The sequence below is a fragment of the Phocoena phocoena genome, chromosome 15 (assembly GCF_963924675.1).
Source record: "Phocoena phocoena chromosome 15, mPhoPho1.1, whole genome shotgun sequence".
In the NCBI taxonomy this organism is placed as follows: domain Eukaryota; kingdom Metazoa; phylum Chordata; class Mammalia; order Artiodactyla; family Phocoenidae; genus Phocoena; species Phocoena phocoena.
In genome coordinates, this window is record NC_089233.1 from 28825954 (window position 1) to 28844499 (window position 18546).

General features: G+C 49.3%; 1 protein-coding gene across 1 annotated transcript in view; it reads left to right on the plus strand.

The window, feature by feature from the left end:
• LOC136135307 (uncharacterized) overlaps positions 1-18546 on the plus strand; it is a 181196-nt gene that overhangs the window by 50899 nt on the left and 111751 nt on the right. Inside the window, exons 12-17 of the mRNA XM_065893207.1 lie at positions 7080-7265; positions 7393-7545; positions 9065-9209; positions 11596-11754; positions 12560-12684; positions 15017-15211. Coding sequence (XP_065749279.1) covers positions 7080-7265; positions 7393-7545; positions 9065-9209; positions 11596-11754; positions 12560-12684; positions 15017-15211 — 963 coding nt within the window. The remainder of the gene's footprint in view (positions 1-7079; positions 7266-7392; positions 7546-9064; positions 9210-11595; positions 11755-12559; positions 12685-15016; positions 15212-18546) is intronic.

The window sequence follows — 18546 nt, forward strand, 5'->3', positions numbered from 1 at the left end:
GGGACCAGTGGAGGCAGGTCAGAGAAATCCGGGTTTGAGTCTCAGCAGTGTCCCTCCCAGCTATGTGATCCTAGGCAAGTGACTTGACCTCTCTGAGCTTGTTTTCCAATCTGTAAGGTGGGGATGGAGCAGTACTTCCCTCTTGGGCTCATGGTGAGAAATGAGATGCTGAATGTGAAGCAGTTCTCCTGATGCCTGGCACAGAGTCCAAGCGCTTTAAATTAGAACTGCTATTATTCCTGTAATCAAGCATATTTAATGAATCTTGAGATTAGGAAAGCATGTGAAACTAGGCCAATAATTTCTGACAACACAAGGTCTTATTTAACCCCCACGATGCCTCTATGAAATAGGTGCTTTTATTACTCCCATTTTACAGATGAGGAAACTGAGGCCCAAGGAGGCTGGGTAGCTGGGTGATGCAGCTGCTGTGCCTTTCCCTTGGACCATGGGGGGTGTCCTCACTCAGCTGGTGGTGGGGTCACTTGTCAGTTCTCACCCTGCTGTCCCAGACTGGTAGTGGGCCAGGATTCAGAGGTCACCAGTGGGGAGTGGAAGCGGTGATGGGCCAGCCAGGGTCCCTGGACCCCTGTGCTGGCTGATGAGGGGGTCTCCAGCAGGATCTTTCAGTCCTCATGCTGGAGGGGCTCTGGCCACTCTCCAGTTGGAGTGTAGGGAGCATTCACCCCTGGCCTGACCCCTGACCCACAACTCCAGAGTTGGCAGTGGGGCTGTTCTAGGCTGTGTGATTGGCTCCATTCATTAGGGGATTGGGCACTGACTTGGAGCCAGACGAGGGCCGGGCCCCAAGGGGCATCACCCATAGCTCATGGCCTAGCAGGTGACACTCTGACCATAGGGACGTCAGCGCCATCCAGGGCCTGTGGAGGCTCAGCCAGTGGCGGGCAGGGTCGGGATCCCTATTCCTTCTTTGTTTGTTCGGCATGAATGCAGTGGCCAAAAGCACAGACTCTGGTGCTTGATCCCTCTGCTTCAGAACCCAACCCTGTCCCTACCAGCACGAACTTGGGCAAGATGCTTCACTCTTCTGTGCCTCGGGTGCCCGTCTGTGTGGTAGGGGCAACTCGTAGGGTGATGGTGCAGACTAATAGTTGTTATGACGTGGGCTAAGTGCTATGTACGCACTGGTGTCGCTGCTGTGACCACTTGCCAGGAACACGCCGTGAGCAGAGCAGGTGGGTGTCTCGGCTGTCTCAGAGCCCAGGATCTTCTCTCACCTGCTTCTCGTAGGTTCTCATCCTGCTAGACCAGAGCTTGCACCTCTCTGGACTGTATTTGCGTGTTCTCTCAAACTGTCACAAGGATGCACATGTGCTGTGCTGGGCATGTGCTAGGGATGCAGGCTTGCTTTGTGCAGCCTGAAGCGGGAGGATGGAAGGGAGAGGGGGGTAAGAAAAAGAGGGAGGGGGAGGAGGAGGGAGGGGGAGGGAGGAAGGCAAGAGATTATTATTATTATTTTTTTTGCGGTACACGGACCTCTCACTGTTGTGGCCTCTCCTGCCACGGAGCACAGGCTCCGGCCGCACAGGCTCAGCGGCCATGGCTCACGGGCCCAGCCGCTCCGCGGCCCGTGGGATCTTCCCGGACCGGGGCACGAACCCGTGTCCCCTGCATCGGCAGGCGGACTCTCAACCACTGCGTCACCAGGGAAGCCTGGCAAGAGATTATTTTAACACACTTTTTATTTTAGGATAATTTTAGATTTACAGAAAAGTTGCAGATAGTACAGAGTTCCTGTACACCCCTCCCCACTTCCCCCATTAGTAACATCTTAAATCACCAGAAAGTGTTTGCTACAACTAAGAAACAGACCTTGCTACCTTACTGTTAACCAACTCCAGCTGTTCACATCCTACTGCTTTTTCCACTAATGTCCTCTGTCTGTTCCAGGGTCCCACCCAGGGTCCTACGTTGCAGTTAGGGGGGGTGTGTTCTTACATTTTAAACTATACATTCAGTATATATATACTGAATGTATACATAAACTATACATTTTAAACTAAGCTAAACTATACAGGAGACTGCCCTGCTCTTAAGTATCCAGTTTGATGTTTTCACATCCGTGTTCACCTGTGCAACCACCCCTGGACAAGATATAGGACATTTCCAGCTCCCAGTCGGTGACCCCAAAGGTCATGGTGATTCTGACTTTTCTGACCATCACTAGGTTTTGCTTGCTTTGGACGTTCACACCCGTGGGCTTGTGTGCATCTGGAGTTTGGCTTCTTTCTCCCATGTTCTCTGTGAGATTCTGTCCGTGCCGCGTGTGCATGCACACGTGTGTGTCGGGACTTTGCTCTGTTCTGTTGCTGGGCTGTATTAATGGTGTGTTTTGCTGAACAGAAGTTCTTTGTTTTGGTGAAGTCCAGCTGATCAGTCTTTTCCAGCTACTGCTTCACCTCCCCAAGGTCATGGTGCTTCACCTCCCCAAGGTCATGGTGCTTCACCTCCCCAAGGTCATGGTGCTTCACCTCCCCAAGGTCATGGTGCTTCACCTCCCCAAGGTCATGGTGCTTCACCTCCCCAAGGTCATGGTGCTTCACCTCCCCAAGGTCATGGTGCTTCACCTCCCCAAGGTCATGGTGCTTCACCTCCATGTTTTTTTTTTTTCCTAGCAGCTTAATTGCTTGGCCTTTTGGGGAGGGTTGGTTTGGATATGAGGAACTGGGTTTGGCACAAGATGAATGGGTGTTAAAGCCACATTGGAAAAGTGGTCATAGGCTTAGGGATGATTTTATGTTTCCATCTTTAAAGATTAAAAAAGAAAGTTGAATATTTTAGGCAGACTTTTAATTGAATTATTTTTTTAAAATACTGTTTTATTATTTATTTATTTTGACTGCACTGGGTCTTAGTTGTGACATGCGAACTCTTAGTTGCTGCATGTATGCGGGATCTAGTTCCCCGACCAGGGATTGAACCCGGGCCCCCTGCATTGGGAGTGTGGAGTCTTACCGTACCCCTGGATCATCAAGGAAGTCCCGAACCAAACCTTTTTAAGTCAGAGATTTTGGCATTAAGATCTGGTGTTCTGACTCTTGTGAAGTTGAGGGAGGCTGACAATTCTGGACAGACCCCCAGGGCAGCCATCAAACAAGCAGGGTCATTACTGTCTGGACCCTCTTGGAACCCAGGCCTGACACTGGCCCAGCTGTCCTGGCCCTGTAGCTCCCAGGTGGGGCCTGACTCCCAGCAAACCAAGTGGCTACAGCTGTCCTGCCCTCCCCACAGAGCCCTCCCAGGCTTCTGGCTCCATCTTTGGCCCTGTCTGGCTCCATCTTTGGCCCAAGTCTGCCCTGCCTTCCTGCTGGCAGCCTTCCTGGGGCAGAGCGGGCAGAGGTGAAGGCCTCTGGCAGGCAGGAACCCTCACCCCGCGGGTCTGAGTGGCTTCTTTCAATCTTTTCATAACCCCTGCATCCCAGCCGAGCCCTGCTTTCCCTCCTCTGTGTTAAGAAAACAGAGTGTTTGTTTTCATTTGCCAAATCTGGAATAACATTGCACATGCTTTTCCAAGCCACAGGTCCCCGTTCCTTCCACAAAGGAAACACACACACACATACACACACACACACACACCAAGACTCACATACGTATACCTGAAGACGGTTACATGGGAACATATGGGGACACACACCCACAGGAGGACACATATCCACACGTACCCACATATTGAGACATATTGAGACATACACACCAAGACTCACACGTGTACCTGGACATGCAGATGTACTCACACAGACATGCCATACATGTACACACACACACACACACCAGGATACACACACAGGGACAAGTAGGGACATCCACCCACACCTGGACACCCCCCCCCAGGATAAACTGGGACAAGTGTGCATTCACACACTGGGACTTGCATGTGTACATACGGGGACACACCCACGTCAGTACCTGTGCACACACACGCATTGGGACACGTGCCCTGGGATATGCATGTACCCTGAGACACGTGCACACCTACACAGGAATTCATACACCCACAAACACTGAGATTCTAAAACACACACACACTGAGATGCACGCACACAGATACCCTTGCGTGGACACACAGACCTGGTTAAGACCATGAACCCAAGGGAAGAACAGCTGGTGCAGAGGCTGTATTTCCCCCAGGCTGCCAGGCGGTCCCTGCTCTGGGCTGTAGGAATAATAGAGGCCACTGCCTGATGCCCAGTGCCCGGGTCTGGTTTTCACAAATGAGTCCAGAATATGTATTTTGAGAACAGTGAGTGCAGGGGGCGCGCCCAGCCTGGGAACCAGACCCTACAGGGTCAAGTTTGTCTCTACCACTTTCTGGCTGGGTGACCTTAGGCAAGTTACTTAACCTCTCTGTGTCTCAGGCTCTAAGCAGGTGACACGTGTGCCCTGTTAACAGCAGAGCCTGGCACATAGGGAGTGCTGTGTGTTTATTAAATAAAATACGTCTTTCTTGGTTTTCCTCCGAGAGGCCTAGAACCAGCGCTCCCCTCTTCTGAGCCCCCCGCCCCCCCCCACTTTTGTCTTCCTCTCAGCTGAAAGCTTCAGTGCCCTGGGGTAAGGGTGGCTGAGCGTCTGGGGGAGCTCTGCTGAGCAGCTGGAATGACCCTCCTCCGAATCAGCCTGGGCTGAGTCCCTGCCACTGTGAGGCCCCCGGAAGAGAGGGGCCTGTTTGAGCTGGGTGGGTTGGGCAGTCTGACCCCCAAAGGAGGGCTGGGTCTCCTCCTGCTCTTCAGGGAACCAGACTGAAAAGGGCCCCAACATGTGCTGTGGGAGAGTCTTGATTTTCAGGTAGTTTTCGAGCTGATTGACAAAAACATAGCCATTATTAAAAATTAAATGATCTAAGCTTGCAGTTAGAGAAATCATATTAAAATAAAGGTACGAGATGGATAATTTATTTATATTTGGTTGCATGGGGTCTCTGTTGCAGTGAGCGGGCCTCTGATTACGGTGGCTTCTCTCGTTGTGGAGCACAGGCTCTAGGCGGGCGGGCTTGAGTAGTTGTGGCACCCGGGCTCAGCAGTTGTGGCTCGCAGGCTCAGCAGCTGTGGCGCACCGGCCTAGCTGCTCCGCAGCATGTGGGATCTTCCCAGACCAGGGCTTGAACCTGTGTCCCCTGCATTGGTAGGTGGGCTCTTAACCACTGCGCCGCAAGGGAAGCCCCGAGAGATGGATAATTTCTAATGGTCTTACTATGTGATCCCGTGTCCACACCCTCAGGCTTATTTGCATTGCTTGTGTCGTGTGTGGACCAGTCACAGGAGATGTGCCTGCTGCTGACTCCCCATCTCTTCCCAGATCCCTTGTAGTGACTCAGCTCAAATCTCCAGGGTGGGAGCATTTACACCATGGAAATTGGCAAGCACTATACACAAGGGACTTTCTTATTTCCTGGGTCTGTTACCAAACTCAGGTTCAGCGGCTCACCACTAAAAAGCCAATAATTCGAGAGGCAAGTGTCAGTAGAAAGGAAAGTTGCTTTAATCAGAAAAGCCGGCAGTCTGGGGAGAAGGTGGACTTGTGTGTTGAGACCAACTCTGAAGATTCTGCTCAGCCATGACAGTTTTTAAAGGGAAACACGGGGGGAGAATCTCAGTGAATCACTGGGGCAGGAGATTGGGTTCTGCATTGTTCTGTGCATGCAGACTGGCTGACTCTCTCTTCAGATGTTATCTTGCCCGCGTGATCTGCTTGCAGGACTCCTTAGGGGTAGAGAGCTAGTTGGGGGTAGAGAGCTAGTCATTCTTTATTCTTACTTTCTTCTTTATTCGTACTTCTTTTTATCTAGGAAAAGAATCAACAGGTTAGGCAAGGCCTGGTGTGCATTCAGAAAAGCGTAAGTCAGGAGGAGTTCGTTTTAACTGCTTAGTGATCTCATTCCTATAATTAGGCTTTTAGGGTTAGAGGGAGGACAGAAATGGGTGAACAGGAAAGGGGCAAAAGAGCTGCTTTCATCAGTAGGTGGGCTGGGCAGTTGCTCACCATTTACACTAATGCTACTGGCCGTGCCTTTCCCTTTGGGTTCTTTTGGATTGGACCCAGGGCCGCCTCTGTTAAAGACAGTCTCCACTCAGAGCACATCCTTTCCTCTTTCCATCTTTTTGCCCAACTTCCTATCGAGACCCTGGGAGAAGAGCAAAGCCAATGCTGGGTGCCCTCAAGCCCCCACCAGGTCCAGGACAGCATGGTCCCAGTCGCCCCAGCTGACAGGCGGGAGGTACAGTGGCCTGGGAGCTCTCTCAGCCCTTGCCAGTTCATCCCTCTCACTCCCAGAACTGGGGGCGGGTGATGCTATTTGGAGAAAACCAGCCTGGCTGGGTGGCAGGACACAGCTTGTCTGGTTTCCGTCTCCCCTGCTGTAGACAGGGGACTGTGACCACTACTTGGGGATCCTATGGTCCCAGAAGAGATGGTTGGTCTCTCGTGCGGCTTTACAGAAGGGCGTAAAAAGCTGGCTTACTTGTTTTGCCCATTGATCACAGAGAGAGAACTTTGGTTTTATTTCTTACACGTTTCATACATCTTGGGAGGTGGCAGAGCCGTGCCACCACCCGGGGTGGGCCCTGACACTTTGTCGGAGATTCTTCACCATATTCCACCCAGAAGAACCTCACCACCCCCACCCTGCTCCCCCAGACTGGTGATGTAGCCCAGGGTTCCTCAACCCTGGCACTGTTGACATTTGCGGCTGGGTTCTTCGTTGTGGGGCTGTCCGCTGTCTTGGAGGATGTTTAGCAGCATCCCCGGTCTCTGCCCACTAGATGCGAGCAGCACTGTCCCCCATTTGTGACAACATCCCATCTCTAGACTTTGCCAAATGTCCCCTGTCCCCACACCCTGAGGTGTGGTTCTCCATCCTCGATGCACGTGAATGGTCATCTGGGGTGTTTTAAGAAATGCCCCATGCAGGTCCCACCATGGACAATTTATTCAGACCCTCAGGGGTGGGGGGCCGGGGCCTCTGTATTTTTAGGAAGCACCCTAGATCTGCACATGGCGAGACCTGTGAAGGACCACTTACCAGGCTTCTCGGCTGGGGTCGGGGGGCCGGTTTCTGTCCCCAGCCACTGCTTCAGACCCCGGAGGCCAGCCCCAGCGCCTTCCTGGGCATCTCAGCTCTGGTGCATAACCTCTGTGTGTCTCTGGACGGGCCCTGTGGGCAGCTGCCTGGTGTTGGCTCCCTCATGAGGATCCTGGAAGACGCCTTGGGTGCCAACTGCACCTTTCAGGAGTCCTCAGATGCTGATCAGGTGAGGACAGCCCCATCCTGGGCACGGCCCCTTGATGGAGTCCCTGTCAAGTGGGCGAGCTGTAGGCTGAATGGGTGGGCTGGGCGTACCCATCAGGCCTCAAGGCCCCACCACTATCTTGTTTCAGCTCCAGCTCGTGCTGAAGGCCATTGGCAATGCCGGCCTGGCGGCCGTAGCTCTCACCCCCAAGCTGAGCACTTATGCGTCCCTGAGGAGCTGCCCAACTGAGATCCGGCTGGGGGCCATCCAGGCCTTCCGGAGGGTTCCCTGCTCTGCAAACGTGAGCTTCTGCATGTTATTTCATTGTGGTTGGCATTGGGCAGTAGTGGGTCTCAAACCACTGTTCACTTCTTTATTTGCTCATTCATTCATCACATTTACCGAGCGCTTGCTATATGCTGGGCACTGTGGTAGGTACTTGCGTGAACAGGTGTCCAGGTCTCTGTTCTCATAGAGCCTGTGTCTATGTGGGAGGCATATATTTATCAAATAAATATACAAATAAGTATATGATTACAAACAAACTATATATAAGCCACCTGTGCTGCAAACGCTCTGGTTCAGGGGTCGGCAAGACATGGTCCATGGTCTACATGCAGCTTATTGCCTGATCTTGTATGTAAAGCTTTGTTGGAACACAGTTGCGCCTGTTCATTTATGTGCGGCCTGGGCTGCTTTTTTGCTACGACAGCAGAGTTGAGTAGTTTGCAAGAGAGACTGCATGGCCTGCAAAGGCAAAAAATAATTGACTATCTTTCCCTTTACAGGAAAAGTTTGCTGACCCCTGTACTAGTGGGTCCTGTCTCACTTAGAGTCAAAGCCAGAGTCCTTATAGAGACTTATCAGGACCTGTGGTCTGACCACTGACCCACTAGCACCTCTTGGCTTCACCTCCTACTTCCCTCGCCACCTACCCCCCCCCCCCCCATAAGCCACACTAGTCTCCCTGCTGTTCTTCAAGCCTGCAGGGCTTACTTCTGTCTCAGGCCATTTGCATGTGCTCTTCTCCCTTCCTGGAATTCCTTTCCCCTGTATATCCCCAGGCTTTACTCCTTTATCTCTAGAAGGCCTTTACTTAGAAATCACTTTTGCTGTCAGTCTTCCTTGGCTATTTCACCTGAAATTGACCTCTTCAAGCCCCCCACGCCTCCTGCTTCCCCATTTTATTTTTCCCTCTTTAGCAGTTATTATCACCTAACGTATTATATATTTCACATATTAACCTTATTTAGTGTCTGTCTCTGCACTAACATGTAAGCTTCAGGTGGATAAAAGCTGGGTTTGTCTTGTTCATAATTGTCACCCAGCACCTCGCACTTTGCCAGGCACATAATGGGTGCTCAGTAAATATTGCTGCATGAGTGGATGGGTAAATGGCTGTGCTATGAAGGAAACCAACAGGTGATGGGGCAGAGAATCACGGGGTAGGGGAGGTGGCTTGCTTAGGAAGGGGGGTCGGGAATACCTCCTGTGTGTCAGTTGCTGTGCTGTGCTGTTTCCTGTAAAGGAAGTTTTCTTGGAATGCAGCCATGCCCACTTGTTTATCCCTTGTTACCTGTGGAAATTGATGAGGCTCTGGCTGGCCTGTGGGAGGATGGGGATTAGCAGTGACTGGGGAACCTACCACCTCCCACAACTGGGCCACAGGTGAGAGTGTCTAGAGCAGCTCTGGAGACGTCAGGAGAGCTGGGGCAGGGCGTCGGGGCCACCTGCTGGAGCCAGTGCAGATGAGGGGACATCGTGCTCCTGGGTGGAGGTGGGTGGTCCCTGAGTGATGACTTTCCCCCTGCCCGAGGCAGCGATCCGTGCTCTCCAGCCTGTACCAAAGCCCCAAGGAGGATGCTGAGATCCGCATCAATGCCTACCTGGCACTGATGAGATGCCCGGACGAGGAGGTGTTTGCCCAGGTGCGGCGCACGCAGGCAGGAGAGCCGTCCACCCAGGGTGAGCAGCTGCAGGTCGGGGTTGGGGGGCTGGGGCTGGCCTGGTGCCACCTGGTGGGTGCAGGGGTTCAGGAGCGTGCTCACGCTCCGTCCGTCAGGTGTTCTGTCCCCTTCCCGTTCCCCTTCTCTTAGCACACTGTCTGGACAAGTGGCCTTGCATGCCCCCCTCCCCCACGTGGCAATTGAACAACCTTGGAGAAGTTGGTTCTCTGTGGTCCTCAGTTTCCTCATCTGTAAAGTGGGGTGGAAGTCGCTGAGTTCCCTTCTAGCCCTGGTCAGGTCATGGCACAGTACCTGGAGGAGAGACTCGAGGCAGAGGAGGGACAGTGTCTGCGAATCTCAGATCCCTTGTGGGGTCAGAGAGTTCCCTTTAAACAGGTGGAACTTCAAAAAATAGGTTCAACTAATTTTCAAAAAGTTTTTACATAATGTACAGTGAGTTGACATAATTTTCAGTGAGCTGAGAGCCTGGGGCCTGCCAGCCTGGGTTCAAATCCCAGGTCAGCCACTTCCTACCTGTGTGCCTTTGGACAAGTGACTAAACTTTTATGAGCCTCCATCTTCATCTGTGAAATGGGCATAATAACAATACCTCCCTCGCAGAGGAAGCATAAAATGAGTTGGTACAGGAAGACATTTAAAACATTGTAAGAGCTGTGTGCATAGCTGTTACTTTTAATGTTATTATCACCATTGTTACTACTATGTAGCCAAAATTTCAAAGCAGATGGCAAAATATAAATGGAAAGTTAAAGTCTGCCTTCCATGTCTCCCGATCCCTAAGTCCTGTTTCCTGAGGGTACTGACTGTGGCCAGTTCTCCTGTGTGTCCCATCAGAACGTGTAGGGTACGTATGGACATGGGCATGTATCTCCCCAGTTCTCTTGTGTGTCCCATCAGAACGTGTAGGGTACGTATGGACATGGGCGTGTATCTCCTTAACAGCAATAGCGACTCAGGATCATGTTATACATGCCATTTTGCTCCTCAGTGCGTCTGGGAGCTCTTTCCACATCGGCACACTTGGACTCTGAGCTACAGCTGTTCGGTGTTCCACTAGGAGCTTAACCGTCATCGACGTTACCAGCCCCACCGATGGGCACTTAGGTTGTTTCAGGCCTTCTGCCATGAGGAGCAACAACCAAAATGAGTCTCTCTATATATCCACTCCTGGGCCCTTGTGCTAATCTAGCCAGAGGAGAAGTAGCCAACGTAAAGGGGCACACTTTTTTTTTTTTTTTTTTTCGCGGTACGCGGGCCTCTCACTGTTGTGGCCTCTCCCGTTGCGGAGCACAGGCTCCGGACGCGCAGGCTCAGCGGCCATGGCTCACGGGCCCAGCCGCTCTGCGGCATGTGGGATCTTCCCCGACCGGGGCACGAACCCGTGTCCCCTGCATCAGACTCTCATCCACCGCGCCACCAGGGAAGCCCAGGGGCACACATTTAAAAGTCTGAAGTGATACTGCTAAACTACCTTCTAAAGAAACAGCAAACCCCGCTCCCTTGCCAAAAGGAAAAGAAATGGCTACAAGAACAGCAGACCGCTGTTGGCAGGTTCAGGGGTGGAATGGGGGTGGGAGAGGGGCCTGTTCTGCATCAATAGGCCACTGGGCCAAGTCCCTCAGAGGGCATCAGCCAAGGGACAGCCTCGATGGAGGCCCTGGGGTATCAGGCTTGCATGTTGCCTGATGGAAACAAAAGGCAGACTCAGCTCTGTTCCGTGTGGATTGTTCCAGAAGCTCCCTGCTGGGCATTCTGAGACATCCTCTGGGACAGGCAAGAGGACTGGGGTTCCCAGTTAGAATAATATCCTCTGTTGGACTTTCTCATTGGTGCTCTCATTTCATTTTTACCACTCTAGAGAGCCTCAGAGGGTCCCCATCGCGGACTGCATGTCACCCCTTTCCCAGCCCTGAATGATACTCAGTCCTTTAGGTCCAGGCACTGCCCTTGACTGATCTGCACAAACAGCCCTGAGAGATAGGTCATTATAGTTCATTTTACAGATGAGGAAACTAAGGCTCAGATAGGTAGAGTAACCAGCCCAAGGTCACACAGCTCATTAATGGTGGAACTGGGATTCAGACTCAGGGCTGACTTTCAAACCAGGACTTTGCCCACAATACCCCCCTTTTCCTTCTGGAAAGCATGTCAGAATGCCCTGCACAGGCTAGATTTCTAAGTTCCATTAAGGCACTGCTCTTTGCCGCCGTTTCTTCAAAGAGGATGTGGTTCTCAGTAGCTAGGCTCCTGAGAAGCCCCTGGTGGGTGGAAATAGCAGGACCCAGGAATGGGGGTTGCGGGGTCTTTTCTCTGGGTTGTGCCAGCTCCGGGTCCTCCCTCACCATTCCCCCCTCCCCTCCCCACTGGCTGCGCTGGGACTCCAGTGGGCTCCTTTGTGTGGAGTCACCTCCTGCAGTTGCTGGAGACGGGCGACCCCCTGAAACGGGCCCTCCGGGAGGCCATCCCTGAGGACATTGTCAGCCAAGAGTTCCATCCAGAGACCTGGAAACACTCGTCCTACTCTGACGTCACCTTCCGCTCAGGTATGGGCATCCTGGGCAGGTATTGTCCTGCTCTGGGACCACAAAGGCTTGGGGACCTGGGAGTTCTAACTCCTGAGGACATGTGGATCAAAGATACCATTTCCCAAATGTCAAATATTCACATGCCACTTCCTTGATTTTTTTATTTTTTATTTTTATCTTTTTGCTGTATCCAAAATAGCACCTGCCATTTTTGTTGGAAGAGTTAAAAAATAGTTAAGTGTGAGCCACTTCATAGCATTCAACTGAATAGTACTTCCATCTTTTCTCTAAACTGGTTCTTTTAAACTTACACTTATTCTAAAAGGAAACCTTTTATCCCTACCATTAGTGGAAGATCAGTTTAACTCTGTAAAAATAGGGTTATCCTAAAAAGAAATGCAGTATCTGTGAAACACTGTTGTTCAATTCTCATGGATCCTTGCCTGCCGAGGGCTGTGAATTTGAGAACTGCTTTTTCCTGGGTGAAAAAAGGAGATTAACATCGAAGAGAGACAGCTGCCTCCTTGTAATTAATCAGAATCAAGAAGGGACCCTGTTCTAGCTTAGGTACCCAAACCCCCTCAACTGCTCAGCAAGTCTGGGGGTGGGGTGCTCTGGCTGCCCCCTCTCTGCCTGTCAGCAGGTGTGGGTACATTTGTGACCCTTCTGTTCTGACCTTCCCTCTGCCCTTGGTAAGGCTTAGGTCTGAGCTTCCTATCCTGGCCAAGAGGATGCACTGTGTGTCTGGCCCTGTCTCCGGCGATGGTGGCCAGCTCCCACCCGGTTAACGGTGTGGTGTATACTGATCCTCTGTCTGTTCTAGCATCGGGCAGCCTGGGAGCCAACCTGGAGGGTACCCTTCTCTTCTCTCCGGCCTCCTTCCTTCCCCGTTCTGCCACAGCCAACCTGACTGTCCATGCCCTTGGTCGTGCCTTCAACCTCCTAGAGGTAAGAGGGGGCCTTGCTTCTCCTCAGGGCCTCTCCTGGGCTTGGGGCCATTCATCTATCTTTCCATCCATCACCTCTTGTATCTATAGATCTACTCTCACATCTTATACTTCCAGCTTTTGACGTCTACCCACCCGTCTGTCTGCCTATCCACCCATGTATTCACCCACCTACTGACTGATACATAAATCCATTCAACTACCACCCACTCCATCCCTCCTTCCCTCCCTCCTTCTCATCCATCTATGTACTTTGCATCGTCTCTCCATCTGCCTTCTCACCTACCCATCTATTCTTCCAGTTATCATCCATCCACTCACCTATCCATCCTTCCACCCACCCACCCACCCATCCATTCACACCCCATCTGTCATCCATCCATTATTCATCTATCCATCTCATTAATCCCTCTCATCCATCTACCCTCCCACTCATCTCTCCATCTGCACTTTCACTCAATCATCTATTTATTCTCTCAGTCACCCACCCATCCATCCACCTAGTCACCTACCCACGTACCCATCCATCCACCTGCTCTTCCATACGTCTATACCTCTTCTCTGTCCATCCATCCACCTATCCATCCTTCTATCCTCATCCATCTGTTCATTTATGTACTTGTCTACCCACCTCTCCATCTACCCTCTCATTCACCTATTTATTCATCTACCCTTCCACCCACCCATACATCTATCTATCAGTCTCCTCACCCACACATCTCTTAATCTATTCTCCCACTTATCTATCCATCCTTGCATCCATCTATCCACCTGTCATCATTGGACAATATCCATCTTCTACCTGACATGTACCAGGCCCTGTGCTGGGCTCTGAGAATATGATGATGAACAAGAGAGACATATCTCTGCCCACTTGGTGCTCACAGCCCAGAGAGGTAGACAGATAAGAAATGAGTAGACACATTGATAAAACGATGGCAACTTTAAGTAGTGTGTTTAGGGAGGTGAAGTTTCAGCTGAGATCTGAAGGATGAACAAAAGCAGTCATGTGAAAAGCTGAGGTAAGAGCCTTCCAGGGAGGGGGCCCAGTATGTGCAGAGTTCCTAAGAGAAAGGGCTTAGTGTGTTTAAGGAACAGAAATAGAGTAGCAAACTTTATTTATTTTGTGTGTGTGCATCTGGCAAGTGTTGATTTTTCTTTATTGTCCAGCAAACTTTAAAGTAATGGATTGACTTGGGACCCTTCCATTTCTTCCCCCCAGGTCCCTGTAGCTTGTCTGAGGGAGGGTGCTCTGTGCCGTATCCCAACCCTTTCTAATTTATGGAGAACAGGGCACCTATCATCCAAACTTTGCCCGCGGGGCTCAAGGCTGACCCTCTGGTGATTTCTCTGCAAATGCTCTCAGAGACACTTGGATGGGAGGATGGAAAGAAGGGATGCAAGAGTGAGTGAACAGATGGGTGGATGGATGGGCAGATGGAAGGAAGGAGGGACTTGTTCGTTCATCCATCAAATTTTGAGAATCAACCAGCTCATCTGTTAGTCAGGGTTCTCCAGAGACATAGAACTCTTTCAATAGGATTATGGAGGCTGACAAGTCCCAGACCTGCAGTCAGCATGCTGGAGAGCCAGGAGAGCTGATGGTGTAGTTCCCGTCTGAAGGCAGGAAAAAGCCAGTGTGCCAGTCTGAAGGTAGTCAGGCAGGAGGAATTCCCTCTTATTTGGAGGAACGGCAGACTTTTGTTTTATTCAGGCCTTCAACTGATTGGATGAGGCCCACCCACATTATGGAGGGCAATCTGCTTGACTCAGTCTACTGATCTAAAATGTTAAAGCCATCCAAAAATGCTCTAACAGTAACGCCTGTAATAATGTTGGACCAAGTATCTGGGCACCCCGTGGCCCAATCAAGTAGACACAGAATTAACCATACCACCAGGGGCTGAGTGTGCTTAGTGAATGAGACACAGGTCCCTGTCCTCATGGAACTCAGGATCTTGCAAGGGAGACACACAAGTTAGTCTGAGTGTGACCTTGGAGTAGTGTGCTTGACACTCAGAGGAAGGAGTGATAAATTTGGCTGGGGGAGGGGAGGGAGAATGTGTGAAGGGAGTGATATGGGAATTTAGGGAAGGCTTCCCAGAGGTGGTGACATTTGAACCAGGGCTTAAAGAATCAGTAGGAACTTGCTTTGTGGCACTTGCCAAGTAGATCTGGAGCTTGATGACTTTCTAAGATTGTACCTCTTGGCACTTGGGCCTGGATGGACCCTGGGGAGCCGAGGGCCCCCTGTTCAAGCTCCCAACCCCATAGCTCTTGGTCAACCTTGTGACTGGGTTACTCCTCCCTGAGCCCCTGGCTTTCCTTCCTAGCTGGGGCTCCGGCTGGAAAATGCCGAGGAAATAGCCGGCAGGCTATTTGGTCCGAAGTCATTCTGGGGGCAGGAAGAGGAGAGACAGGCCCAGGCGGAAAAGCCCCCAGAGCCAGGACCAGGGCCTACACCGCAGCCAGCCAACCCCGCCTGTCCAGGAGAAAGGTCCACAAAGATGAGAGACCTGCAGCGGAAGGTAAGGGAAACGCCCAAGCCCACCTCACGCCCACTCCTCTACGCTGTCAGGTGTCAGCTTGGGCTTTGGGACTGGGGGACCCAGATGTCCATGAACTCTGACCCTGCCCTCCCACCCCCTTACAGAAGCAAATTTCCGGTCCAGATCTCAGTAGTGAGCTGTATCACATACATAGAGAAGTGCCCACCTCATGTGTTTCCCCCAGTGGAACACATCTTTACAACGAGCGCCCAGACCCTCATCAGCTCCCCAGACACCCTCTTCGGCCCCCCGCTTCTGATTTACCCACCCATACCCAAGGGTAACCACTGTTCTGACCCCTAAAAGCATCAATGAACTCTACTTTAAAATCAGCTTTGTTGAGATATAATCAAACTACAATAAATGGTATGTGTTTAAAGTGTACAATTTGATAGGTTTTGACATATGTATATACCATGAAACCATCACCAACTAAATCAACATATCCATCACCCCCAAAGGTTTCTTTGTGCTTCTTAATCCCTTCCTCCTGTTCCCTGTTGTGATAGGCTTCTTCTGTCAAAATAGATGTTTGTATTTTCTGGAATGTTGCATAAATGGAATTATACAGCGTATACTTTTGTTTTTAAAGCATGTACTCCTTTTTGGCCTGGCTTCCTTTATTCAGTGTAAGTATTTTGAGATTCATCCATATTGTAGAGTATACTAATAGTTTATTTCTTCCTGTGGCCATGTAATGGTTCATGGTATGGATGAACCACGGTCTGTTTATGTATTCACCTGTTGGTGCATATTTGTGTTATGTCCAGTTTTGGGCTGTTACAAGTAGGACTGCTATGAACATTCGTGTACAAGTCTTCATATAAATATATGTTTTCATGTCTCGGGTAAATATCTAAGGATGGGATGGCTTAGATCATACGGTAGTTGTATGTTTACTTGTGTAAGAGCTAGCTAAACTGTTCTGCGAAGTGGTTGTACCATTTTGCATTCCCACCAGCAGCGTATGAGAGTTTTAATTCTTGTACATCCTCGCCAACACTTGGTAGGATTAGACTTTTTAGTGTTTGCTATTCTAATTGTTTGTAGTAGTATCTTGGGGCTTTAAAGTACATTTTCCTAATGCTACTGATGTTGGGCATCTTTTAGGTGCTTACTTGTCATCCATACCTCTTTGGTGAAGTGTACGTTCAAATATTTTATCCTTTTTTAAAAATTCGGTTGGCTTCTTATGACTGAGTTTTGAAAATTCCTCCTCTATTCTGAACACAAGGCTTGTATCAGATATGTGACTTGCAAATATTTTCTCCCAGTGTATGTCATGGTCTTTTCATTCTCTTAACAGTGTCTTTTGAAGAGCAGATGTTCTTGATTTCAATGAACTCAAGTTTATCCATTTCTCTTACGCATAAAGTTTTGGGTGTTACATCTAAGAAATCTTTGCCTAATGCAATGTTACAGAGATCCTTGGGACCCTCTGGAGATTTCTAGAGTTCTTTGTCTGTGTGGCTCTTTCCTCTCTTGTACTCTGCCCTGCAAAGTCCAGCTACCTTGGTCTCCCTGGACTCCCAGATCCTCAACCCCGAGAGTCTGTCATGCCCCGCTGTTCCCCTCCCTGCACCTCAGCCTGAGCTCTCTCCAGGCAGTAAGCTGGGGCTCACCTTGCTATTTCCCATCTCTTGGGTTCACTGTCTCACATTACCTGATGTCTCATGTCTTGGGAACTTTTGTTTCATCTGTTGCTCCACGTGGGAAGATAAGTCCAGTCCTTGTTACTTCAATATGGTTGACAGCAGAGGTCACATCCAGCTTCTTTTGTGAACTTAATATAAATGGAATCATTCACCGTGTACTCTTTAAAAAAATGAGGTGAAGCTCACGTAAACATAAAATTAACTATTTTAAAGTCTACAGTTCAGTGACACGTAGTATATCCACAGCCTTGTGCAACCACCACCTCTGTCTAGTTCCAAACATTTTCATCACCCCAAGGAGACCCCACGCTCATTAGCAGTCACGCCCCGTTCCCTCATTTCCCAGCCCCTGGCAACCATTAGTGTGCTTTCTGTCTCTATAGATTTACCGATTCTGGACATTTCATATAAACAGAATCATACAATATGCGGCCTTCTGTGTCTGGCTTCTTTCACTGAGCACGTTTTTAAGGTTCATTTGTACTGTGGCATGTATCAGTACTTCATTCCTTTTTTCTATTGCACAAATAGTTTTTTAATTGAAGTATAGTTGATTATAATGTGATAGTTTCCCGTGTACAGCAAAGTGATTCAGTTATATATATACATACGTTTATGTATACACACCTGCGTATATGTATACATACATACACGTATGTATATAAACACATATATGTATACATACATACATACCTGAATATATACACACACACACATATACTTTTTCAGATTCTTTTCCATTATAGGTTATTACAAGATATTGAATATAGTTCCCTGTGCTATACAGTCGGTCCTTGTTATTTATCTATTTTATATATAGTAGTGTGTATATGTTAATCCCAAACTCCTAATTTATCCCTCCCCAACCCCTTTTCCCCTTTGGTAACCATAAATTTGTTTTCTATATCTGTGAGTCTGTTTCTGTTTTGTAAATAAGTTCATTTATATCATTTTTTTTAGATTCCACATATAAGTGATAGCATACGATATTTGTCATTCTCTCTCTGACTTCACTTAGTATGATAATCTCTAGGTCCCTCCACGTTGCTGCAAATGGCATTATTTCATTCTTTTTTATGGCTGAGTAGTATTCCATTGTGTATATGTACCACATCTTCTTTATCCATTCATCTCTCAATGGACACTTACGTTGCTTCCATGTCTTAGCTATTGTAAATCATGCTGCTGTAAATATTGAGGTGCATGTATATTTTTGAATTAGAGTTTTCTCCGGATATATGCCCAGGAGTGGGATTGCTGGATCATATGGTAGTTCTATTTTTAGTTTTTTAAGGATGCTTCAGACTGTTCTCCATAGTGGCTGTACCAATTTACACTCCCACCAACAGTGCAAGAGGGTTCCCTTTTCTCCACACCCTCTCCAGCACTTGTTGTTTGTAGATTTTCTGATGATGCCCATTATAACTGGTGTGGGGTGATACCTCATTGTAGTTTTGATTTGCATTTCTCTAATGATTAGTGATGTTGAGCATCTTTTCATGTGCTTCTTGGCCACCTGTATGTCTTCTTTGGAGAAATGTCTACTTAGGTCTTCTGCCCATTTTTTGATTGGGTTGTTTGTTTTTTTGATATTGAGCTATATGAGCTGTTCATATATTTTGGAAATTAATCCCTTGTCGGTTGTATCATTTGCAAGTA